The sequence below is a fragment of the Salmo trutta genome, chromosome 13 (assembly GCF_901001165.1).
Source record: "Salmo trutta chromosome 13, fSalTru1.1, whole genome shotgun sequence".
NCBI lineage: Eukaryota > Metazoa > Chordata > Actinopteri > Salmoniformes > Salmonidae > Salmo > Salmo trutta.
Genome location: NC_042969.1, coordinates 31620174 through 31647440, shown reverse-complemented (window position 1 = coordinate 31647440; position 27267 = coordinate 31620174). Strand labels below are relative to the sequence as shown.

General features: G+C 45.6%; 1 protein-coding gene across 1 annotated transcript; it reads right to left on the bottom strand.

The window, feature by feature from the left end:
• Window positions 1-500: 500 nt before the first annotated feature.
• On the bottom strand, window positions 501-27267 carry LOC115205649 (cohesin subunit SA-2-like). The gene is made up of 32 exons (XM_029771839.1): window positions 27080-27267; window positions 24810-24927; window positions 24656-24734; window positions 23010-23162; window positions 22651-22824; window positions 22260-22464; window positions 21992-22143; window positions 20375-20448; window positions 20155-20278; window positions 19913-20011; window positions 18428-18507; window positions 18236-18343; window positions 17687-17798; window positions 17454-17571; window positions 17272-17375; window positions 17076-17168; window positions 16877-16966; window positions 16165-16368; window positions 15891-15961; window positions 15136-15304; window positions 14150-14242; window positions 13830-14004; window positions 13390-13529; window positions 12645-12746; window positions 9715-9863; window positions 9401-9529; window positions 8999-9225; window positions 8508-8763; window positions 8206-8313; window positions 7727-7853; window positions 5765-5842; window positions 501-1887 (listed from the first exon to the last, which is right to left on the bottom strand). The coding sequence occupies exons 2-32, from the start codon at window positions 24851-24853 to the stop codon at window positions 1864-1866; spliced, it is 3861 nt and encodes a 1286-aa protein (XP_029627699.1). The 5' UTR covers window positions 24854-24927; window positions 27080-27267; the 3' UTR covers window positions 501-1863.

The window sequence follows — 27267 nt, the reverse complement described above, 5'->3', positions numbered from 1 at the left end:
CCTAGAGGTATAGGCATAGAATTACTAGAGGGAGAAAAAAATCTACACTTAAACCAGAGCAATTATACTCTAGCAATACTGTTTCTATGGGGCAGTTTATTGGACAGGGCAGTTGATTTCCTTCCACTACTGCATGTTTAAGGCCGAGGCATGGAATGATTACAAAGTAGATAGATTTACCCTCAGTAGACAAAACATTTCATTAAAACTTATGGACGACATAATAGTTCATGTCACATGTAAGCTTTGTCTAGCTGCCAGAGTGCTGCTGCTGTTAAGAACTGTCCCAAATGGCACCCTATTCCCTATATAGTGCACTACTTTTGACCAGAGCCCATAGGGAATATTTGGCCTGGTGAGGGCACCAGGGTGCCATTTGGGATGAAAACAACCTTTCTATAGGATTATAATGACTGGCTTTAAGTTCTCTATACAGTTTTATATGGTGGAGTTTCGCAACAGGACATTATTATTACTCATGATGTTGAAAACCTTAAAGCTGATATTTCACAAGTCACATTTATTTTTTTCATAATGAGTCTTATCCAAACTAATTTACACGTAGGAAAACAAAAAAAAGGTAGAAACCCCAAAACATTATAAAGACGAAGAAAAACCAAAATACAAACGTAAAAATCTTCCTCGCCGCATGACTACACATGCTTTCCATTTTAAACAGTTTTACACATTTATGAAACCTTAACTTATGTTGAACATTTTAATTTAAAAAAGCACAGTTATAAAATCAGCACCGATTCATATATAACTTTATTTAAAATTTAGAGAGCCATTTCAACCCTAAATATGCTGGATTTTCTGGAGAAATGTATTTTCTGTGTATTAACATGCTGCTTGCTTGTCTCCGAGTCAGCACAGTGGTGGCACTACCAGAGAGAAAATCACCTCGCTGTCCGTCGGGAGAGTTGTTTCTTCAGATAGGGAGGATCCAAATCTTTGGGTAAGCTTCAGGACTTGTGCAACAGCCTAGTTCCTTGTTAAACACTGGGTCTTCGTCCCAAATGGCACCCTATTCCCTATATAGTGCACCACTTTTGAGACGCACCCTGGGCCTCTTCACAGCAACTACGGGGGTCCTCAGTCAGACTGTATTCAACAACCACGGAATAGAAACACTACCCACACACAGGGTTGGATATGACGGACAGACCTTCTGGTCCAAACGTTGCAAGAAACTATACTGAAAGATGTACAACAGTGTGGCTTTATTTCTACTGGTTTCATATGAAGGAATCTGCACTTGGAAAACGGTTGGATGTGTGTTGCTGCATCCATGACTCTTACAGCTGATCTATTCAACAGGTTACCAACTGAACCACCAGCAGTTGTCCTCACAACCACAGAACCAACAGATTCTACTGACAGTCCAACATGGAGGAAAGGAAAAGTAAAAAACTGAAAATAGCATAAAGACCATGTCCATCCACTACTACCACAGCTAGCTACCTTTCCTACTAACAACCTGTTTCTAAACAACTACACCGCACCGGGTTATTCACTATACTAGCATAGAGACAGGGTTAGAAGACATTTCAAAAAACTAAAAGGTTATCTTACAACTCATTCCATCTCCATTTGGAAGAAAAATAAAACGTTCTAGAATTATAGAACTTCCTTCAGACTAATCGTCTGGAGGATTATTCTAGGTTTGGAACTGGTTTGCCACTAACTGAAAGGTGAAAGCTTACCCAAGGATTATAAAAAGTATTTTGTTTTCATTCAGTCCCCTCTGAGCGAGCAACACTGTGTTAGACCATGGAGGATAAACCAGAGAAGACTTCTGATCTGCAGCTTAACGTCTCCATAAATACACTATGCCTCTCCTCTTCGTCTACAAATACCAGTTTAAAACATGGACACTCCAAGGACCTGCAGAGAGAAAAGGTGTCATTACACATCTGTAAAAGCACTTAGCAACAACATCTTAGGTTTTACTAGTGAGGCTGAAACGCACTTTCAGATCTCACCTTGACTATTGGAAGTCTGGAGAACTTCAGTATTGGACTGTGTTTGAATGTAGCGCTAGCTGTCAGTGCTTGTATTTGATTTGATCCGAGTAGAAATTAAGCATTTGATTGGCTCTAGGGAAAATTGTTTACCCAAGAGAGGCATTTCCTTGTTTTAGCTTTTTGTTTTCCTACCGTGTGGGACAAAGTTTCAGTAGCCTATGCGGCGTTAGTTTGCATCTTATGCATGCTGGCTGCGTCACTAGACCCCACCCCTTTTCATCATCATCTTGTGGAGAACTTCCCAGGTTCCCACCAGAAAAAGCGAAAGGAATGTATTAAACCGGATCAGTATTCCGCATTTAACCCAACACCTCAAATCAGAGAGGTGCTGCCTTAATCCACATACTAGGCGCCTGGGGAGCAGTTAAATGGGGGAATATGCCTTGCTCAAGAGCAGAACGGCAGATTTAACCACATTTAGGGCAACAAATTACCACCAATCACGCAGTGCGGATAGAGCAGCTTGCTATGGAGGGGGCAAGCTGTAGCTCAGTGAGTTGTTTACGTGCTTGATGGAAAGAAAGCTGTCGGGTGCTAGATGCAACTGAAATTGAGGGTGAGGAGAGAGAGGGTGGAGGAAGAGGCTTGAAGTACTGATCATCTTGTTATGACCTGCATTATCTGAATTAGGCCCACAGAGAAGTGGCTTTGAGTTGGCTTAACGTTGGACCAGAGCTAGCTAGCTAACAAGCTTGTGTGCAAAAACATGTCTTACCTTACTGTCGTTAATAAATCTAATGTGAACCGTGATAAGGATACTATAGTTAACTAGCACTGAAAAAATTTATCCATTACCCTAATTAAAACATTTCTGAACCACGCTTGTAACATCAGTAGCCTGCGCTTCGGAGGGGCAGGTAGTCCCTGGCATGCAGACACTGGAAGAAGTTTGAGTGACGGTGAGTTATTAACCGGTTCTCATGCTTTTAAAATAACAGTAATGTTCCAGAACAGTATAGTTCACATTCGTTCCCGGTTCTGATTCTTGAAAAAGTATTTTATTTTCCATGGGGTTTTCTGTCCCTGGACCGGTTCTAAACCCTGCTATAAAGTAGTGTGTTCTGTATGGCCAGGGCTGTAAAGTGCTACCAAATATTTTTCTGTGCAACCAGAATGATGTTTTAATTGATACATCTACGCTGTTCCATTGTTTCCGAATGCCCCAGAGAAACAAGCGAGTGCAGATTCGTGGGCCGTTCTAAAACTACTTGCGCTTCGTTAAGTATTTGTTTAATCTTTGTTCAGTCATGTAACCTCATTAGTTAGCTAACCATCTGGTAACTTTAACAGTATATCCAAACATTTTGGGTCACAGAAAGGAAAAGGGATGGCTTCTCAGGAGATCTATGATCATAGCAATGAATGACAGATCTTTTGTATGTCGGCATCACAAACCGGACATTTTTAAAGAGACAATTATCAGTAGGAAAACGGTGCTTTACACAATGTAGAAACCTAATATTCTACAAATGACTTTGTAATTTCAAATGACATGTATTCGTGTCAACATTATAGCTTTTATAATGTCTTAAAACCTCTAGGGTAGGGGGCAGTATTTTCATGGCCGGATGAAAAACGTACCCAAATTAAATTGCCTACTACTCGGGCCCAGGAACTGGAATATGCATATTATTAGTAGATTTGGATAGAAAACACTCTGAAGTTTCTAAAACTGTTTGAATGATGTGTTGAGTATAACAGAACTCATATGGCAGGCAAAAACCTGAGAAGAATCTAACCAGGAAGTGAGAATTCTGCTGCTTGTAGTCCTTTCAAGTCATTGCCAATGGAACACACAGTGAGTTAGGGTTCATTTTGCAGTTCCTAAGGCTTCCACTAGATGTCAACAGTCTTTAGAAAGTTGTTTGAGGCATCTATGATGAACAGAGACCGAACAAGAAGGCTGGGAAGTTGTAGACCCATCAGTTCATTGGCGCGCGTTCATGTGAGAAGGGACATGTGTTCCAAAATGTTTTTCAAGACACAGGAACCGTCCGGTTGGAATGTTACTGAAGTTTCACGTTCAAAAGGCCCTAAAGATTGATGCTTTACAGCATTTGACATGTTTGAACGAACTTAAAAATAAAAATATCTATTTAACTTTTCAGCGCGCTTCCTACATTTGGAGTAGCTGAACTGAACGCGCGAACAACAAGGAGCTATTTGGACATAAATTATGGATTTTTATCGAACAAAACATTTACTGTGGTCCTGGGATTCCTGGAAATGCCTTCTGATGAAGATCATCAAAAGTTAAGGGAATATTTCTAATGCAATTTATGATTTTAGATGACTCCAAAATGGTGGCTATCTGTATTGCCTAGTGTATTTTTCTGAGCGCAGTACTCAGATTATTGCAAAGTGTGCTTTCCCAGTAAAGTTATTTTGAAATCTTTCACAGCATTAGCATAAAGGAGATGTTCATCTATAATTCTTTGAATGACAGTTTAATATTTTATCAACGTTTATGACGAGTATTTTTGTAAATTGTAGCGCTGATTCACCGGCAGTATTGGAGGCAAAATATTTTCTGAACGTCACGTGCCGATGTAAAATGCTGTTTTTAGATATAAATATGAACTTGATCGAACAAAAAATGCATGTATTGTGTAACATGATGTCCTAGGAGTGTCATCTGATGAAGATCGTCAAAGGTTAGTGCTGCATTTAGCTGCGTTTGGGTATTTGTGATGCATGCCAGTTGCTTGGAAAATGGCTGTGTGGTTATTTGTGTCTATGTACTCTCCTAACATAATCTAATGTTTTGCTTTCGCTGTAAAGCCTTTTGGAAATCGGACAACGTGGTTCGATTCAGGAGAAGTGCATCTATAAAATGGTGTAAAATAGTCCTATGTTTGAGAACTTTGAATTATGACATTTTGTGGTTTTAAATTTGGCGCTCTGATTTTTCACTGGCTGTTGAATAGTGTGGGACGATTGCGTCCCACCTCCCCTAGAGAGGTTTACAATAATACATAGTTTAGTTTTATTTAAAATGTATTTTTAGCTTCGGGCATTCCCAGGCTGTCTCCCGTCCCAGTACTAACCAGGCGTTTTCAGGGTGGTATGGCGACAAGAGTACATATCTGTTCTCTGTGAATTAGGTCCCTTGACTCATCTCATAACTCCTCAATGGGCCCAGGAGAGGTGAAGGTCATGCGTCCTCCCAAACATGATTCGCCTGACCGCCTACTACTTATCACACTGCTCGCTACACCCAGTAAGCCGCACCAACGAGTCGGAGGAAACACTGTTCGACTGACGACCGGAGTCAGCTTTGCAGGTGCCCCAGCCCTGTCACAAGGTATCAGTAGAGCACGATGAGCCAAGGAAAACCCCAGCAGCCAAACCCCTACCCCGGACAACACCAATTGTGCGCCGACCTATGTGGCTCCCGGTCACTGCTTGTGACACAGCCTAGGATTGTACAGGCTGTCTGTAGTAGTGCCTCAGCACTGCGGGGCAGTGTTCTGACCGCTGCGTCACCCAGGAGCTCGTTACATATTAGTTTCTAGGGAACAATATGTGCTTTAGAAGACATATAGGCTTTAGCTCAATCAATTAAAAGATAATCTTATCTTCTGGTGCTCCTAAATTTCATGAGGTGCTCCTAACTAAGTTGGGAGCACCAGTATTACCAATGAAAATGTTACATTTAGAGCGCTGTGTATGTATAAGGAAGAGTATTACTATAAAGTAATAATGGTTTATGAGTATAAGAGAAGAGAGTTACTTACAGACTCATCCATGATGGAACCAGGGTCAAAGTAGTCTGGTTTCAGCTCTGATCTTTCTCTCCTGTTCTTAGAGGGGGGCTGGAGAAAGGAGAGACACAGATTGTGATCATGATACACTGAACAAAAAAAATTAACTTGACATGCAACAATTTCAAATATTTTACTGAGTTAGTTCATATATTGAAATAAATGATTTTGCATGACGGAATACAGATACGCATCCGTTGGTCACAAATACCATTAAAAAAGTTTGGGCGTGGATCAGAAAACCAGTCAGTATCTGGTGTGACCACCATTAGCCTCATGCAGCGAGACACATCTTTGCATTGAGTTGATCAGGCTGTTGATTGTGGAATGTTGTCCCACTCCTCCTCAATGGCTGTGTGAAGTTGATGGATATTGGCGGAAACTGGAACACACTGTCGTACATGTCGATGCAGAGCATCCCAAAACATGCTCAATGGGTGACATGTCTGGTGAGCATTCTGGTTATGGAAGAACTGGGTCATTTTCAGCTTCCAGGAATTGTGTACAGATCCTTGTGACATGGGGCCGTGCATTAACATGCTGAAACATGAAGTGGTGGCGGATGAATGGCACAACAATGAGCCTCTGGATCTCGTCACACTGTGTCTGTGCATTTCAAATTGCCATTGATAAAATGCAAATTGTGTTTGTTGTCCGTAGCTTATGCCTGCCCATATCATAACCTCACCACCACCATGGGGCACTCTGCTCACAACATTGAATCAGCAAACCGCTCGCCCACACGATGCATTATACGCTGTATGCAATCTGCCCGGTACAGGTGAAACCGGGATTCATCCGTGACGAGCACACTTCTCCAGCGTGCCAGTGGCCATCGAAGGTGAGCATTTGCCTACTGAAGTCGATTACAACTTCCAAATTCTCTAAAGCCAGGTGTACACTACACAATTGTGTCCCGATTGATCAAAATCTGCAATGCTGTTGTAGTGTGAGATGTGCAACGACATGTTTTGAGAACGGTGATCAGCGATATCCAATGAGAAGAAGCCACAGACAACAGCGATGTTTCGCGTCACCCAGAATGTGTCGACTCTTGAGAAGGAGCACCGACTACTACTAGCATGCGTTTGTACTTGCCTTTAATCTAAGCTTCAAATTGTTTTAGGTCTGAAGTTCACAAGCAACGTTAATCGATTCAAAATGTTGGCAAGATACAGTGTTTCAACTGTGTGGCCAGCGTGAATGTGGAAAACATTCGAGGCTGCTTCGAGCTACAGCTCCTTGTAGCTATGTTAAATCTAACCACATCACATTGTTTTTGCGAGACAGTATGGTATCGACAATCCTCTTGTAATGTGTGACCCCCGTCTGTACCACATTGTTTAATGTGCGCACCACTAAGTTGGCAAGACCAAATAAACTACAGGAAAGATGGTCATTTAACGTGAGAGGTTTAGCAATGTTAGGATTGTGAAAGTTGTTTGTAGTGTGGAGGCGGCTTATGGTAGAGAAATTAACATTCAATTGTCTGGCAACAGCTCTGGTGGACATTCCTACAGTCAGCATGCCAATAGCCCGCTCCCTCAAAACCTGAGACATCGTGGCATTATGTTGTGTGACAAAACTGCACATTTTTTAATGGCCTTTTATTGTCCCCAGCACAAGGTGCACCTGTAACGATCACACCGTTTAATCAGCTTCTTGAAATGCCACATCTGTCAGGTGGATGGATTATCTTTGCAAAGGAGAAATGATCACTAACAGGGATGTATACCAAATTCTGCACAACTTAAGAGAAATAAGCTTTCAGAGTATATGGAAAATATCTGGGATCTTTTATTTCAGCTCATGAAACCGACACATGTTTATATTTAGTGTTTCTTGACAGATCTTTGTGGATCCCCACATAATTCGCTGGAAAAGGTAAAAAAATAAAACGAAAGTCATATGTAGTAAAAAGGTCAAAGGTCTCACCAGGTCGATGTCCATGGTGTCAAAGTCCATGCCCTCGTTGAGGTCTTCCATACGACCCTCTGATGACATCATCACGTCTTCTACGATAGGCTCCTCATCCTCCTCCATCAGCCCTGTACCACGCCGACTACACACACACACACCATAATTAGTACAGTCAAACAACCATCAATATAGAGTAGCTGTAAATCAACAACTGGTTAGTCCACAAACCGATATGAAAAGGAAGTAGCTTTTACATGGCCTGTTGCAGGTTGGCCCTGAGATTGGGGTTAGGGAGGGATGGGGGTGTGTTTGTGTTCTTACATTGCCTGTTGCAGGTTGGTCCTGAGATTGGGGTTAGGGAGGGATGGGGTGTGTGTGTGTGTGTTCTTACATGGCCTGTTGCAGGTTGGCCCTGAGCTTGGGGTTAGGGAGGGATGGGTGTGTGTGTGTGTGTGTGTGTGTGTGTGTGTGTGTGTGTGTGTGTGTGTTCTTACATGGCCTGTTGCAGGTTGGTTCTGAGCTTGGCGTAGTTCATGGCTCTCTCCTGCTGCTGACGAACCTCCTCCTGCTGCCTCTGAGCCAGCATCCACGTCACCTGGGTACTACAAACAGGTCAGACAGCCGGTCAGACAGCCACCCGGTCAGACAGCCACCCGGTCAGACAGCCACCCGGTCAGACAGCCACCCGGTCAGACAGCCACCCGGTCAGACAGCCACCCGGTCAGACAGCCATAGTGGTGGTTCAGGTAGGTACATGTCAAAATAGAGATGAAAAGAGAGAGAGACAGAGACTTACTTGTAGTCGATGGGTGTCTGGTGGAGTTGAGGGGTTTGGGGGAGTGTGTGAGGGTGTGGCTGCTGCTGGGAGTCTGAAGGGAGGGCGTACACTCCCATGTAGCTGTCGTCTCTCCCCCGTTTGGCCTCCCCCCCCCTCATGTCCCCTGGTCCTCTCATCATGGTAGAGGTGAGGTGGGGGGAGGGCATCATCACTGGAGTCTGCATGCTCTGGTGCTGCCACGACATATCAGTACTGCTGCTACTGCTCTCCTCAGCTAGAGAACACACACACGTTAAACACACACACACAACGTTAAACACACGCGATTGTGAAAGGGTTGGATAACTAAGAGATGCAGGCTAGGTGATTTCAGCCATCTAGACTACAACACCTACCTACCAGGGGTAACAGTATTTACAGTGGGAGTTGACCTCAGACTGGGACAGTCCTCTCTAATATGGCCATGTAGTGACCACAGTCTGACTTCTAGACCCTGGTTCTGCAGTTACCTTCAGGAAGTCTCCTCTTGGCTGCAGCGATGGTAGCAGTGGGTGTAACAGCCTTGGTCTTCTTGGATCTGACCGACGACCCTCTGGAGGAGTAGCCAGAGACAACAGACATGGTGTCATCGTCCCCGCCAGCCTGCAGGGAGTTCCTGTAGGAGATGAGCGGTAGCCAGCAGTCGTCTCTCTGGAGGGCCATCTGGAAGGTCATGAACCTCTCCAGATACATGTGACTACAGGGGAGGGGAGAGGTGTTACACAAAGTCATCTGGAAGGTCCTTAAAGTCATGTGTCGGAGGGGTTCTGCTTCATGATATCATACGACTAGTCATTACTTACACAGCTATCAGCTATGACACACACAAAGATACATGCGTCTGATTAGGAGAGGCAGAGGAGTGTACTCACACAGTCCTCTTGTCCTGCCTCATTAGTTTGGAGGAAAACTCAGAGAGGATGTCTAGGAAGGCCAGGTGAAGAGGAGGGTTTCCTTCTCCCTGGGGACTTGGCTCCTTAAACGCAAACTCTATACCATCCCTGAAGAGAGACAAGAGGGAGAGAGCGGTGGGAGAGGTAGGGAGAGGGAATTTTTGTTCAGAAAAAGTAGGTATCTAGCAGCACATGTAGATGCATACATTAACTAGTCCTACGTACAGCTCACATCCATCATATGCTAATCATGTTGAAAAGCTATGAGAAAGAGATCAGAAGAGGAGACTGACTTGTGCAGCATGGCGATAGCATCTCGTGTTTTCACCTGGTCCAGACCGAAGGTGAGAGAGAAACGTCTGGCCAGCTCCTTGATCCCACAGAACGCTGAGGACGAGCGGTCAAATCCTGTCCCCAACTCTGACAACATCTCATGGAATAACTGGAGGAAAGAGAGAAGAGAGGGGGGTGAATACATGTGTGGAATAAAGAGATGGTTCTATCAATGGGATTTGTTCCAGAAAGGCTGGCATGCGGTCTGGAGATCTGAAAGTTAAAACCAAGATCTAGCTTGAGTAAAACAGTGTGTGTGTCGTACCTGTTGTAGAATGAGGATGAGGGTTGTGTGTGTGTGTGTGTCGTACCTGTTGTAGACTGGGGATGAGGGTTGTGTGTGTGTGTCGTACCTGTTGTAGACTGAGGATGAGGGTTGTGTGTGTGCGTCGTACCTGTTGTAGACTGAGGATGGGGGTTGTGTGTGTGTCGTACCTGTTGTAGACTGAGGATGAGGGTCGTGTGTGTGTGTTTGTCGTACCTGTTGTAGACTGGGGATGAGGGTCGTGTGTGTGTGTTTGTCGTACCTGTTGTAGACTGGGGATGAGGGTCGTGTGTGTGTGTGTGTGTGTGAACCTGTTGTAGACTGAGGATGAGGGTCGTGTGTGTGTGTGTGTCGTACCTGTTGTAGACTGGGGATGAGGGTCGTGTTTGTGTGTGTGTCGTACCTGTTGTAGACTGGGGATGAGGGTCGTGTTTGTGTGTGTGTCGTACCTGTTGTAGACTGGGGATGAGGGTTGTGTGTGTGTGTGTCGTACCTGTTGTAGACTGGGGATGAGGGTTGTGTGTGTGTGTGTCGTACCTGTTGTAGACTGGGGATGAGGGTTGTGTGTGTGTGTGTCGTACCTGTTGTAGACTGGGGATGAGGGTTGTGTGTGTGTGTGTCGTACCTGTTGTAGACTGGGGATGAGGGTCGTGTGTGTGTGTGTCGTACCTGTTGTAGACTGGGGATGAGGGTCGTGTGTGTGTGTGTCGTACCTGTTGTAGACTGGGGATGAGGGTCGTGTTTGTGTGTGTGTCGTACCTGTTGTAGACTGGGGATGAGGGTCGTGTTTGTGTGTGTGTCGTACCTGTTGTAGACTGGGGATGAGGGTCGTGTTTGTGTGTGTGTCGTACCTGTTGTAGACTGGGGATGAGGGTCGTGTGTGTGTCGTACCTGTTGTAGACTGGGGATGAGGGTTGTGTGTGTGTGTGTCGTACCTGTTGTAGACTGGGGATGAGGGTTGTGTGTGTGTGTGTCGTACCTGTTGTAGACTGGGGATGAGGGTTGTGTGTGTGTGTGTGTGTGTGTCGTACCTGTTGTAGACTGGGGATGAGGGTTGTGTGTGTGTGTGTGTGTGTGTGTGTCGTACCTGTTGTAGACTGGGGATGAGGGTTGTGTGTGTGTGTGTGTGTCGTACCTGTTGTAGACTGGGGATGAGGGTTGTGTGTGTGTGTCGTACCTGTTGTAGACTGGGGATGAGGGTTGTGTGTGTGTGTGTCGTACCTGTTGTAGACTGGGGATGAGGGTTGTGTGTGTGTGTCGTACCTGTTGTAGACTGGGGATGAGGGTTGTGTGTGTGTGTGTCGTACCTGTTGTAGACTGGGGATGAGGGTTGTGTGTGTGTGTGTGTGTGTCGTACCTGTTGTAGACTGGGGATGAGGGTTGTGTGTGTGTGTCGTACCTGTTGTAGACTGGGGATGAGGGTTGTGTGTGTGTGTGTCGTACCTGTTGTAGACTGGGGATGAGGGTTGTGTGTGTGTGTGTCGTACCTGTTGTAGACTGGGGATGAGGGTCGTGTGTGTGTGTGTCGTACCTGTTGTAGACTGGGGATGAGGGTCGTGTGTGTGTGTCGTACCTGTTGTAGACTGGGGATGAGGGTCGTGTGTGTGTGTCGTACCTGTTGTAGACTGGGGATGAGGGTCGTGTTTGTGTCGTACCTGTTGTAGACTGGGGATGAGGGTCGTGTTTGTGTCGTACCTGTTGTAGACTGGGGATGAGGGTCGTGTTTGTGTGTGTGTCGTACCTGTTGTAGACTGGGGATGAGGGTTGTGTGTGTGTGTGTGTCGTACCTGTTGTAGACTGGGGATGAGGGTTGTGTGTGTGTGTGTGTCGTACCTGTTGTAGACTGGGGATGAGGGTTGTGTGTGTGTGTGTGTCGTACCTGTTGTAGACTGGGGATGAGGGTTGTGTGTGTGTGTGTGTCGTACCTGTTGTAGACTGGGGATGAGGGTTGTGTGTGTGTGTGTGTGTGTGTCGTACCTGTTGTAGACTGGGGATGAGGGTTGTGTGTGTGTGTGTGTCGTACCTGTTGTAGACTGGGGATGAGGGTTGTGTGTGTGTGTCGTACCTGTTGTAGACTGGGGATGAGGGTTGTGTGTGTGTGTGTCGTACCTGTTGTAGACTGGGGATGAGGGTTGTGTGTGTGTGTGTCGTACCTGTTGTAGACTGGGGATGAGGGTTGTGTGTGTGTGTGTGTCGTACCTGTTGTAGACTGGGGATGAGGGTTGTGTGTGTGTGTGTGTCGTACCTGTTGTAGACTGGGGATGAGGGTTGTGTGTGTGTGTGTGTCGTACCTGTTGTAGACTGGGGATGAGGGTTGTGTGTGTGTGTGTGTCGTACCTGTTGTAGACTGGGGATGAGGGTTGTGTGTGTGTGTGTGTGTGTCGTACCTGTTGTAGACTAGGGATGAGGGTTGTGTGTGTGTGTGTTGTACCTGTTGTAGACTGAGGATGAGAGTCGTGTGTGTGTGTGTGTGTGTGTGTGTGTGTTGTACCTGTTGTAGACTGAGGATGAGGGTTGTGTGTGTGTGTGTGTCGTACCTGTTGTAGACTGAGGATGAGGGTCGTGTGTGTGTGTGTGTCGTACCTGTTGTAGACTGAGGATGAGGGTCGTGTGTGTGTGTTGTACCTGTTGTAGACTGAGGATGAGTGTCTTGGCACATTGGATCTTGTCTATCTGTCTGGTCTTAGACATGGTCTCCTTGATGATGTCACCGTAGTCATTATAATACTAGAGAGAGGAAGAGGGTTCAGCCACAAGTCAGAGTCTCCTTCAGGAAAATACACGTCTTCTGATAATTCGCAACTAAGCAGTACCTGGAATGACTCCGGTAATGATCTGGTGTTGAGGTTAAATGAGTGTCACAGGCACAAAGAGGTGACAACCATAGAATGTATAGAACTGGCGTCCCCGTTCCAGTCAACGATGGGATGACGTGTGGACTGACAACCATTACGAGTCTACCCATGACTTTAACAGTCAAATTGCCAGGTTAAGAGATTCCAAGTAGTTTCTATAGATAATATATTTATATGGTTATAACTGTGTCAAGACAGCTGAGTGTTTCTACATTTTAACCCTCATGTACTGCTTAAAGATGTCAGTGTAACAGACAGGTATTTACAGGTCATTCTCACCCTCATGTACTGCTTAAAGATGTCAGTGTAACAGACAGGTATTTACAGGTCATTCTCACCCTCATGTACTGCTTAAAGATGTCAGTGTAACAGACAGGTATTTACAGGTCATTCTCACCCTCATGTACTGCTTAAAGATGTCAGTGTAACAGACAGGTATTTACAGGTCATTCTCACCCTCATGTACTGCTTAAAGATGTCAGTGTAACAGACAGGTATTTACAGGTCATTCTCACCCTCATGTACTGCTTAAAGATGTCAGCTCCAGTGTTCATCTCTACTACGTTATAGATGATAAGTTTACAGTAGGCTGCCAGGAGGTTACGTCTCTTATGAAGAGCTTCTATCTTCGCTGCCTCGTCATCCTGCTGGCCATCTGCAGAGATACAACAGATTGTGACTGGCTGTGTAACAGAGCTATTATGGGAGCTTCTATCTTGCTTGTCCATTTAAAGAAAAGGTAGAACCCGGGACACACGGCCCGGGGGCACACGGCCCGGGGGGCACACGGCCCGGGGACACACGGCATCACAGACTGTCACAAGGCCAGACAGTAATGTCATTCCTTTAGCAGGGTCTTTGTTGGTTAGCGATAGACAAACGAGCTATTTTCAAGTGCAAATAAGCAATCCTACTGGAAAAGTGTGCAGCGGTGTGTGGTTAGCAGTGTGTGTACCTGTGCTGCCGTTGTCATCATCCTGGTCTATGAAGACATGGTGCAGTATGAAGGACAGTAGTTCTGTCTGTAGCGAATCATCAGGACTGTAGACCAGCGGCTCCAGCTGCTCTCTGCCTCCTGAGACCATCTGATGACTAAAGACCAGCAACACATCACACAGGATGGTGAACGCCTGGGGGGAGAGAAAGATGGACTGTTGGTTATCAGTGGTCTGCCTCCTTGGCCACGTCTTCCTCATCTCAATGGGGTTGCACAGGGATTCTGAGAATTTCAGGTTTGAAAATAAGCGGATTTAAATAGTTGCTACAGGACAGTACCTGTTCCTTGACGGTTGTGTTGACGTTGGTGAGGTAACGTTGACACATCAGACAGAACATCCGCATCTGTTTCCTCAGGCTCACCATGTCCTCCTACAAAACGTTATTACATGATCAAAACACACACACCCTCCTACAAAAACAATATTACATGATCAAAACACACACCCTCCTACAAAACAATATTACATGATCAAAACACACCCTCCTACAAAACGTTATTACATGATCAAAACACACACACACCCTCCTACAAAACAATATTACATGATCAAAACACACACCCTCCTACAAAACAATATTACATGATCAAAACACACCCTCCTACAAAACAATATTACATGATCAAAACACACCCTCCTACAAAACAATATTACATGATCAAAACACACCCTCCTACAAAACAATATTACATGATCAAAACACACCCTCCTACAAAACAATATTACATGATCAAAACACACCCTCCTACAAAGCAATATTACATGATCAAAACACACCCTCCTACAAAGCAATATTACATGATCAAAACACACCCTCCTACAAAGCAATATTACATGATCAAAACACACCCTCCTACAAAGCAATATTACATGATCAAATCACACCCTCCTACAAAGCAATATTACATGATCAAAACACACCCTCCTACAAAGCAATATTACATGATCAAAACACACCCTCCTACAAAGCAATATTACATGATCAAAACACACCCTCCTACAAAGCAATATTACATGATCAAAACACACCCTCCTACAAACAAATATTACATGATCAAAACACACCCTCCTACAAAGCAATATTACATGATCAAAACACACATCCTCCTAGATTACATACACACGAGTGAACCATCATAAGACTTGCTTTATAAAACCTTGACTAACTCCCCAACCCTAATGCTATTTTCCTAGCTAGTAAATAATAGTGAAATGAATAAGAAGGTTCTGAGCTGCCAGCCAGTTGAGAAGTGAGTTGCATACCTTTCTGTGGCTGCCCTCCGAGACCTTGGCCAAGTACCACAGGACAACGTAGTGGGTACACTGTAGAGCATGGACCACTATCTGCTCTGGCATGTCTCCGTTCTCAATGCCCGTGTTGAGCAACTTGAAGTTACTGCTGAACAGATCCCACTGGGACAGGTCATGGGCACTGGGGGAGAGAGAGAGAGACAGAGAGGTTAGGGAGAAACAAGAGCAACAAGTGGGAGGGAGAAACAAGAGCAACAAGTGGGAGGGAGAAACAAGAGCAACAAGTGAGAGGGAGAAACAAGAGAAACAAGAGAAGAGGGAGGGAGAAACAAGAGAAGAGGGAGGGAGAAACAAGAGAAGAGGGAGGGAGAAACAAGAGGGAGAAACAAGAGGAAGGGAGAAACAAGAGGGAGAAACAAGAGGAAGGGAGAAACAAGAGGAAGGGAGAAACAAGAGGGAGAAACAAGAGGAAGGGAGAAACAAGAGGAAGAAGAGGGAGGGAGAAACAAGAGGAAGAAGAGGGAGGGAGAAACAAGAGGAAAAAGAGGGAGGGAAAAACAAGAGGAAGAAGAGGGAGGGAAAAACAAGAGGAAGAAGAGGGAGGGAAAAACAAGAGGAAAAAGAGGGAGGGAAAAACAAGAGGAAGAAGAGGGAGGGAGAAACAAGAGGAAGAAGAGGGAGGGAGAAACAAGAGGAAGAAGAGGGAGGGAGAAACAAGAGGAAGAAGAGGGAGGGAGAAACAAGAGGAAGAAGAGGGAGGGCCTTACTTGTGGAAGGCTGTGATTCTCTTGAGAGTTGACAGGACCTGGTAGGCATCATCATCATCAGGCTCTTCACCCTGAACACAGAGACAGATCAGTATCAACTACACACAAACTGGTCCACTCACCCCAATAGATGAAAAATGTAGACTGGAGGTCCTCCCTCTCTGAGTTCTCTCCTCCCCCTCACTCACCACTTGTATGAAGTAATTTAACAATCTGTTGAATTTGTCCACCAGTTCATTCCCGTTTTCCTCCCTCCCTCATCCCTTCTCCTCACCTCTTGTAAGAAGTCTTCCAGCAGTGTGTTGAATTTGTCCACCATTTCATCGAGCAGCTGTGACCGGGCGATGTCCACTCTGTTAAAGATGGTGAACTCCTCGTTGCTGAGAGCGTGGTAGGTCTTCGAGCATGCCTCCAGCACCTCTGTGTCTGTGTGTTTCTCCACGATCTCCCTGATCTGACGCAGCAACGCCTCCAAGTGCTAGAAGGAGGAGGGAGTCAGGAAATATGTTTTACAGATTTCTTGCAGTGTTATGCATTTGATATTTCATGACGTTTGTACTGTCATTTTGTCAAGTTGAACAGTGCTTGAATTAGACTACAGAGTAGGGTCGGGGGTTAGAGTTTGAATTAGACTACAGCGTAGGGTCGGGGGTTAGAGTTTGAATTAGACTACAGCGTAGGGTCGGGGGTTAGAGTTTGAATTAGACTACAGCGTAGGGTCGGGGGTTAGAGTTTGAATTAGACTACAGCGTAGGGTCGGGGGTTAGAGTTTGAGTTAGACTACAGAGTAGGGTCGGGGGTTAGAGTTTGAATTAGACTACAGTGTAGGGTCGGGGGTTAGAGTTTGAATTAGACTACAGCGTAGGGTCGGGGGTTAGAGTTTGAATTAGACTACAGCGTAGGGTCGGGGGTTAGAGTTTGAATTAGACTGCAGTGTAGGGGGTTAGAGTTTGAGTTAGACTACAGTGTAGGGTCGGGGGTTAGACCTTCTCTAGTCGTCCTGTGGTGTAGATATCCAGGTCAAAAAACTGAGGGAGCTGCAGCAGGTTGGTCACCTTTTCTGAATCTATGGAGTACTGAAACAAAGAGAGTTGGCACACTCACACACAGTACTGCAGGCAGGGGAAAAGACTAGAACACAGGTTTATTACAGAGGCTAGTGGGGGTGAAGGTGTAGTGTCCTACTTTGGCCAGCAGAGGAGGCAATGCCACAGCAAACAGCTCTGTCATTCTGGTCCTGTCATCTAGCTGGGTCTTCTTCTCCTTCGCTGTCATCACCTGGGGGGTGGGGGGGAGAGAAATAGTTGCTGTTTCTCTTTTGCTAAGTGGAAGGCAAGAAAAATAAGAAGAGAATGTTGATGCCCAGTCTAAGGTCTCTCACCCTCTTCCCGGTTCCGCGGCCTACGGGCGGGTGGCACTCTGCAGCCTGGCGCACCGTGCACAGCATTATCTCTATGAGAGCCGTCTCCTGTCTGTCTGTCAGGGCTACACACACCAGATACATTAGAGACCACATTTAGGGGTTATGGGTCAGAGGTCAAGAATAGAGGTCAGAGATCATACCTTCCTCCCCTGGCACTGGGTCGTCCAGTAGCAGGCTGGTCATACACTCCCAGTCCTTCAACAGGTCTGCTCCACTCTCCCACAGAGAGTCCACCAGGTATGCTGCATGTTCATGGAGCTGAAAAATGCAGAGACGGGCAGAATGTGGGTGGGTGGATGGATTTTTCCCCCAGTGAGTCTTGTAAGTATGTTGCATGTTCATGGAGGTAGAGAAAGAATGTGTGTGCGTGTACCTCGCTCTCCAGGAAGAAGAAAACGGTAGTTTTGATAAGGTTGGCGTTGGGGCTTTGTCTTCCTCTCCTCTTGGGGGCGCCCTCCTCTTCCGGCTCCCGCGTACTGAACAGTCTGGAGAGAAGTTACTAGTATTAGATATATAAATATAAAACTATATCAAAGTATATACACCTCAGCTCGACATTTGCCCAGACTACATAAAACAGACAAAGAATATGTCTACGCCAGAAGAAACAGATCCCAGATCAACAAACCTCCCTCTCCTTCTGCTGCTTTCTCAAGTTTCTCATGCCTGTACTCTCCTCCTCACACTCCCTTTGTCCTCCTGCCTGCCCCCTTCTCTTATCCTAACCTCTCTACCTTCCTCTCTTCAGCTCTGCTCGCTCTCTCTCTGTTCCAGGGAAGAAACCAGACATGGATTTTTAGCATGACATTTGGCAGGACAACATATTGTTTCAAGTGTTTTGATTGATTGATCTGACTTAAGAGAAAAGACATGATAGAAGAAAGTGTGACAAAGGATTCAATAAAAATAAAACAAATCCTACTTCTTGAAGAGGAACTCCCCGGCTGCTATGGCGACCGGTCGGTGGGCGGAGTAGACCAGGTGATAGACGCTCTCACAGTCCTCCGGGCTCAGTACCTCATCTGTACTACTATAACACACACACAGTACAGATTAAACACACATTAAAACACACCTCCATATCCACTGTGATAGCTGATCTGTAGCAACTTACTGTAGTACCAGAGTGAGCAGTTTTATTGCTTGTACTGCGACATCATACTCCTTGTCTAGAGTCATGGAGACAATGCGGTCCTGTGAAGAGGAGATTAATGACAAAGAGTTCATATTTAGCTGAAATACTTCTACTCAAATTAAACAGGACATAGTAGTGGGTTAGCCAGAAAATACACTACATGGCCAAAATTATGTGGTCACACATTTGTCGAACATCTCATTCCAAAATCATAGGCATTAATATGGAGTTGGTTTCCCCCCTTTGCTGCTATAACAGCCTCCACTCTTCTTGGAAGGCTTTCCACTAGATGTTGGAACATTGCTGCAGGGACTTGCTTCCGTTCAGCCACAAGAGCATTAGTGCGGTCGGGCACTGATGTTGGGGGATTAGGCCTGGCTCGCGTTCCAATTCATCCCAAAGGTGTTCGATGGGGTTGAGGTCAGGGCTCTGTGCAGGCCAGTCAAGTTCATCCACACTGATCTCAACAAACCCTTTCTGTATGGACCTAGCTTTGTGCACGGGGGCATTGTCATGCTGAAACAGGGAAAAGCCTTCCGCAACTGTTGCCACAAAGTTGGAAGTACAGAATCGTCTAGAATGTCATTGTATGCTGTAGCGTTAAGATTTCCCTTCACTGGAACTAAGGGGCCTAGCCTGAACCATGAAAAACAGCCCCAGACCATTATTTCTTCTCCATCAAACTTCTAAGTTGGCACTATGCATTCGGGTAGGTAGCGTTCTCCTGGCATTTGCCAAACCAAGATTCGTACGTCGGACTGCCAGATGGTGAAGTGTGATTCATCACTGCAGAAAACGCGTTTCCACTGCTCCAGAGTCTAATAGAGGCGAGCTTTACGCCACTCAGGCAGACGCTTGGCATTAAGCATCTTAGGCTTGTGTGTGGCTGCTCGGCCATGGAAACCCATTTCATGAAACTCCTGACGAACAGTCTTGTGCTGACGTTGATTCTAGCAGGGCAGAAATTTGACAAACTCTATTGCTGAAAAGGTGGCATCCTATGACGGAGCCACGTTGAAAGTCACTGAGCTCTTCAACACGAGTCATTCTACTGTCAATGTTTGTCTATGTAGATTGCATGGCTGTGTGCTCAATTTTATACACCTGTCAGCAACAGGTTGTGGTTAAAATAGCAGACTCTGCTAATTTGAAGGGGTTTCCACATACTTTTGGCAATGTAGTGTACCTACTCAAAACCAACAGGGCATAGTAGTGGATTAGTTATAGTGCATCCAGTATGGTTGAGTGGTTGTCAGACATGGTCTTGTGTGGGGCTCAGTTGGTATAGCATGGTACTTGCAACATTTAAGTCCCGCTGGGCACACCCATATGAAAATGCATGAACGCACTACTGTAAGTCGCTTTGGATAAAGAGTCTGCTAAACGGCAAAGAAAGTTACGAAAGTTTAGCCTTGAGGTAGCCAGTTGTAGTGTATTGATGTGTCCACCAGGTGGTGCTCTGACCTTGAAGCGGCTGGTGAACAGCTCCAGTCTGGTGTTCAGTTCTCTGTTGTAGTAGAGACCCTGCAGCGCTGTCAAACATTTCAGACGCACCTCGCCTTGCTACACACACACACACGGAATTACACACACAAATATATATATATATATATATATATAAACTCATTAGAATTGCACACACTCCTAACTCAAACACCTTGCTAACAACGCATACACACTCTCTCGCTCTCTCCCTCCCTCCTCACCTTGTCGTGCATGGTCCAGCCTACGTATTTCAGGTAGCTGTCATTGAGGAAGGCGTCACTGTAGAGCTTCATCCACATTCCAATCTCCTCTATAGTGATAGCTCTGATCTCTGCTATGGCATCACTGTAACACAACACACAACCGTCATCATATCTTCTATACAGAGGGAGAATGTATCTATGATCATTTCTGTGATGGAACAATGGACAGGCCACGTACCGATATCTGTGTACAAACACACCCTTGAATATAGCATTCATCATGTTTTCAATTTCGTCCTGATTTTCTTGAAGCTGAAATTAGAACGAGGAATCAGTAAGAAAACATTTTGATCAGGGTTCACCAGGCTAGATGGACGTGATTATTCACCAAGAAGAGCAAGACAACCAAACATTACAGAAGAGAGAGCTAGTATAGTTATCAAGACAACCAAACACTACAGAAGTGACAGCTAGAATAGTTATCAAGACAACCAAACACTACAGAAGAGACAGCTAGTATAGTTATCAAGACAACCAAACACTACAGAAGTGACAGCTAGAATAGTTATCAAGACAACCAAACACTACAGAAGAGACAGCTAGTATAGTTATCAAGACAACCAAACACTACAGAAGTGACAGCTAGAATAGTTATCAAGACAACCAAACACTACAGAAGAGACAGCTAGTATAGTTATCAAGACAACCAAACACTACAGAAGTGACAGCTAGAATAGTTATCAAGACAACCAAACACTACAGAAGAGACAGCTAGTATAGTTATCAAGACAACCAAACACTACAGAAGAGACAGCTAGTATAGTTATCAAGACAACCAAACACCACAGAAGAGACAGCTAGCATAGTTATCAAGACAACCAAACACTACAGAAGAGACAGCTAGAATAGTTATCAAGACAACCAAACACTACAGAAGAGACAGCTAGTATAGTTATCAAGACATCCAAACACTACAGAAGAGACAGCTAGTATAGTTATCAAGACAACCAAACACCACAGAAGAGACAGCTAGAATAGTTATCAAAGCATTGTGGTATATAATTAGTGAAATGTTGTAGTAGTAGGAGCCGGCAGATGGAAGCCCAGTGGGACATAGTGTTATGTAAGCCAGGACACAGCCATTGATGCCAGTTCAGCCACAGGGCCTAGTAGTATGCATGCGCGTGCCTGTCCATCCCTTCCCACGAGACCGCCCCTCCGAACTGACTAGTTATGCTGATCAGGCATGTCTTCACATATCCTCATCTCTAAATTGGAACACAACTCTTGTTAGGCTGCTGTAAGTGGGTAATGTGAGTGTTTTATGAAGCAGGTTCTCAGAAGCAATGAGATCAGTCAACGCTAAAGAAAATGTGAGCCAAACTAACCTTAAACCAAGGGCCCAAGAAGCCTTACACAGTTCCCCAACAAGGACCCCTAACCCAGGAGGAGCCTAACCCTGACCCCTAACCCAGGAGGAGCCTAACCCTGACCCCTAACCCAGGAGGAGCCTAACCCTGACCCCTAACCCAGGAGGAGCCTAACCCTGACCCCTAACCCAGGAGGAACCTAACCCTGACCCCTAACCCAGGAGGAGCCTAACCCTGACCCCTAACCCAGGAGGAGCCTAACCCTGACCCCTAACCCAGGAGGAGCCTAACCCTGACCCCTAACCCAGGAGGAGCCTAACCCTGACCCCTAACCCAGGAGGAACCTAACCCTGACCCCTAACCCAGGAGGAACCTAACCCTGACCCCTAACCCAGGAGGAGCCTAACCCTGACCCCTAACCCAGGAGGAGCCTAACCCTGACCCCTAACCCAGGAGGAGCCTAACCCTGACCTCATCCCCCTCACCTCTTTGCGTTTCTGCAGCAGTAGCTCCAGCCGGTCGTTGGCTCTCTTAGCAACCATCTTGTTTCTCTCTGTCTCATACTGCCGCTGTGTGTTGTCCATGTTGATGCTCAGGTTCAGAGCTACATTCACCAGGGCTGTCATCAGTTTCATAGCTACACACACACACACACACAGTTAATCAGCGTACCCGTGTGCCCAGGGAAGACGAAAATAACCGACCAATACAGACAGACATATCCCTTGACCACACCCATTCTCTCTCCCTTACCTGCCAGTGTGCTGGTGTGCCTGAAGGCTCGGACCTGTGAGTCCGACAGTCCGGTGAGGAGCGATATGACCGTGTCCATGAGGTACTCATCATAGATGATGCTGTACTGACACTGTCTCACCAAGACAGCAATGAACTCACAGAAACTGCCCTTAAACTTCTTCCACAGTGGACCTGCCATGGTCAGAGGATAGTCTCCGCTGTCCTATAGAGTGGGAGGAGGATGGAGAGAGAAAAGGTTTATGGGAGTTATGGCTTTACTATTGCATGCAACTCAAAAAGAGGGTAATGACATTTAAAACTGAACCAATCAGCTGGTACATTTCAGGTGACCGACTAAACTTCAACCCAGAGTGATGCACCTACCACGTCTCAGACACACAAAACCTACCTCGTCAAACTCCTCTGTCATCCTCCTGATGATCTCAGAGTTCTGCATGTTTCGGAACATCTCTCCACTGACCACTCCTTTACAGCCAGAACACTGGATGAAGAAGTTGATCAGGTCTAGCAGAGCCATGTCCCTGTCGTTTTTATACGCCTCAATCCAGTCATCCACCACAGACTGCAGCCAGGACAAAGAGCAGAGATAGACAATAAGTACTACAACTAAAACAAAGTCCCCGAGGGTCAACTCTAATAAAGCTGATCTGGTCATTAGATAATCAAATAAACTATTGGCCTGTTAAAGGGCCTAGCCAGTTCTGTGTGTAGGCTCTCATTCATTGTTACGTACACACACACACTAACCTGCATGGCGCTCTTGCCCATCTTGACAACCTCAAACAGCATTAGGTTCTCCATGCCATTCTCCTGGTAGTGGCCGTTCATCCTCCCTGCTCCTCCTACTCCCTTCCCTCCTTTACCCTTCTCTCCTGCCGCCTTCTTCCCCTTCTTACCCCCCTGGGATGGGAGGGAAATCAATAAAGGGTTAAACAGCATAATGCTTACTAATATGGCCAGAGACAGTTGCTCGGGGAAGAGGTTACACTACTATGTTGAGGAGCTCGGGGAAGAGGTTACACTACTATGTTGAGGAGCTCGGGGAAGAGGTTACACTACTATGTTGAGGAGCTCGGGGAAGCGGTTACACTATGTTGAGGAGCTCAGGGAAGAGGTTACACTACTATGTTCAGGAGCTCGGTGAAGAGGTTACACTACTATGTTGAGGAGCTCTGGGAAGAGGTTACACTACTATGTTCAGGAGCTCGGGGAAGAGGTTACACTACTATGTTCAGGAGCTCGGGGAAGAGGTTACACTACTATGTTGAGGAGCTCAGGGAAGAGGTTACACTACTATGTTGAGGAGCTCAGGGAAGAGGTTACAATACTATGTTGAGGAGCTCGGGGAAGAGGTTACACTACTATGTTCAGGAGCTCAGGGAAGAGGTTACACTACTATGTTGAGGAGCTCGGGGAAGAGGTTACACTACTATGTTGAGGAGCTCGGGGAAGAGGTTACACTACTATGTTGAGGAGCTCGGGGAAGAGGTTACACTACTATGTTGAGGAGCTCGGGGAAGAGGTTACACTACTATGTTGAGGAGCTCGGGGAAGAGGTTACACTACTATGTTGAGGAGCTCGGGGAAGCGGTTACACTACTATGTTGAGGAGCTCGGGGAAGAGGTTACACTACTATGTTGAGGAGCTCGGGGAAGAGGTTACACTACTATGTTGAGGAGCTCGGGGAAGAGGTTACACTACTATGTTGAGGAGCTCGGGGAAGAGGTTACACTACTATGTTGAGGAGCTCGGGGAAGAGGTTACACTACTATGTTGAGGAGCTCGGGAAGCGGTTACAATACTATGTTGAGGAGCTCGGGGAAGAGGTTACATAACTATGTTGAGGAGCTCGGGGAAGAGGTTACACTACTATGTTGAGGAGCTCGGGGAAGAGGTTACACTACTATGTTGAGGAGCTCGGGGAAGAGGTTACACTACTATGTTGAGGAGCTCGGTGAAGAGGTTACACTACTATGTTGAGGAGCTCGGGGAAGAGGTTACACTACTATGTTGAGGAGCTCGGGGAAGAGGTTACACTACTATGTTGAGGAGCTCGGGGAAGAGGTTACACTACTATGTTGAGGAGCTCGGGAAGCGGTTACAATACTATGTTGAGGAGCTCGGGGAAGAGGTTACACTACTATGTTGAGGAGCTCGGGGAAGAGGTTACACTACTATGTTGAGGAGCTCGGGGAAGAGGTTACACTACTATGTTGAGGAGCTCGGGAAGCGGTTACAATACTATGTTGAGGAGCTCGGGGAAGAGGTTACACTACTATGTTGAGGAGCTCGGGGAAGAGGTTACACTACTATGTTGAGGAGCTCGGGGAAGAGGTTACACTACTATGTTGAGGAGCTCGGGGAAGAGGTTGTGATGTGTATAACTTCGTACCTTTCCTTTGGTCGGGTTGATACTGACATCAGGAGCCTCAGAGAAGTCTGTGTCTGAGGAGAAACGGGTGTCCGTATCCCTGGCAAAAACACACACACATATTAGAAACAGTCTGCTGCATGCTGGTTGACACACAATGGAAGTAGTCACTTACTGGGGATAGTGGAACTCCGACGGTAACTCTGGTGCCGCTATCATTTCTCTAACATGTCTGATCCAAATGAAATAAGAACAGACCTCAGATCCTCAGTGTCCTCAAGGTAGCATAGGACCTGGAGGAGAGAATGCATGGGTATTGGGCTTACATTCAGAGAAGACAGGAGAGAGAGGAGTTGTATAACCAGCGGGTGAACTTCTACACCATACACATTGGATCCTCTTTGAACAGGCCTCAATATCTGCCAGTGGCTCATCACTGAGAAAAAATAAACAAAAATATTGCTTTCACATGGTAACAGGGGGCGGGCTCTATCCCCCCCTGTTATGCTCAGCTGTGAGCTCATTGGCTCTCTCGCTCTTTGGTTTCCAGGAAACATCACCCAGGGCTGGACATAGGAACGTCCCCCCATGACCATATAAAGGAATGTCAGCTCCACCCTCCACTAGAGACGCCAGTAGACATATACAAGGCATAGCAGCGAGAGCGGTATACTCAACCATCATTAACACAATTATTATATTCAAGATAAAACATTATCTAATATTTTTTTTTATTTTTTTTAAGAATCAACAATTTTGTCAATACTAGTATGTCATCAAGACGGGTGTGTTGAACTACAGGAGGCCAAAGTGAGCCTAGGACCGACCCTATGCTGGGTGTGTCTCATTGACAGTCGGTGCATACTGTACTATGAAAGATTACAATAGAAGTGTGTTCAATCAGAAAATGAATTGTAAAGACCAATGAGAAATTAATTGCACTTGACTGTACAATAAAACTGCTCGTGTCTGTACATACAACCAGTTTTTTATTTTTGCAGGATTGCAGGTTGATTAAAGTTTTGCGGGGGAGAAGTGGGGCATCTACCCTCACTAACCAGTGAGAAGTATGGAATGAGAAATAAGTGGATTCAAACTCAACTTTAAAACGCTACTGTATCTAGCTAAGTACTTGAGAGAATATCCCATGGGCTCGAATTAGAACGCGTGAATTCCAATACACATTTGACTTATTTAATGTAATCTAAAAGCCATCCTTGCATGCTAAATTCATACATAATGCATACAGATACAACTGTATTGCAAAGCAATACAATAGCATTAGCAAGTAACATCCTGTTTATCTTTGCTGGCTGGTTGACTTAGACGCGAAGCCTTGATGATGGGGACTGAAAAAGTGGCGCCAAACCCGGGTCCCTGAGCAACACAAAGCGCGTAAAAAACTACATTATCGATAGCTGCCAACGTCGAAATAACCAACAGAGAACATACTGAACTAGGCTAACTACCATTGGCTAGGTAGTGTGACAGCCGCTCTAGGGCTTGCTCAGTGACGGTCACTGTCAAGAATAGACACCGGTATCCTGGCGAGGTATTGCCCGGACTGGCTTGCTGAAGAAGCTAGCTAGCTAAACACCAGCTGTCATCAGAACGTCACCCTTAACGTTACGTACATTAAAATCACAACTTGCCTTCCGTGGATAACATTCCACCAAGAGTTTATATTGTATCATTCAAGTAACGTCAGTACCCACTTTTCTGTAAGCTAAGTAGCTACAGTACATACAAGGCAAAAACACTCGTAAATATATCTCCATCTTAACTGGGTAGCTAACTGACGTTAGCTTAGCATAGCTGCAGCTACCATTCTCCATCTTGTTAAGTTAGCTAGCTAGTTTCCTTGCTAGTTAGCCAACTAGCCATGTTAGCGTTAGCGCTCCGTCCTAGACCGCTGGCTGCAATCGAACGGAGTTCGGATAGCCAGCCATCTTCTCAATAAAACAGTGGCTATTTAGCTAGTTAGCTAATACCATGTGGCCCTCAAAGTTCGTGTAAAGATCTAAATTAGCTTGTTTATGCAACCCACTTGTTGTGGAACAACAATACAGCCATATAGTTACATAAAAACACCTCGTCCTTACGTCCTCCATCTTGCCTCCGGAGTTTCGATACTGTAACATTACCTAGCTAACGTTAACTCCCAAGTGGAAAAACATTTAATGGACGTAAACAAACACTTTGTTGCATATTAGCCTAGCTAACTATCTAGCTACGTTTCAATGAAGTGAGTCTTCTTTTCGGTGTGCGTAACACAGATTCACGATAAACTAGACAAAAAGTAGCCTACAGCGGCTAGCTTACGACTTTCCATGGCTAGCAGTCTCCGTACGTCTAGCCTGTTAGCTAGCATGAGAAGCTAGCTACCAACAAAATTGCTACAAACCAACTAACTTCGAGATTTCACTCCGCCATTTTATAACTTACCCCGTTATTCAACTTATTTCCAAACGTGTCACTGCTTTGTTGAGTCGCTATCTGTTCTTGTTTTGATATAACCAAGATTTCCGCAAATGAGTTTGAAACTGGCGGTCAGAGGCGGTTTTGGACGCTCTCTCAGTTTCACCCCGCCACTTGCTCCGTACTAGGGTTTGTTGTTTCGACAACGAGGGGGG

Bases quoted from the DNA above. Each gene is read 5' to 3' on its own strand.
- LOC115205649 (XM_029771839.1), bottom strand. From the start codon at position 24,853: ATGATAGCGGCACCAGAGTTACCGTCGGAGTTCCACTATCCCCA. The intron at 23,163-24,655 runs GTACGAAGTTAT...CTCCCATCCCAG, and splicing joins TCAACCCGACCAAAGGAAAG to GGGGGTAAGAAGGGGAAGAA. The intron at 17,572-17,686 runs GTACACGCACAC...TGCATTTTTCAG, and splicing joins TCTTCTTCCTGGAGAGCGAG to CTCCATGAACATGCAGCATA.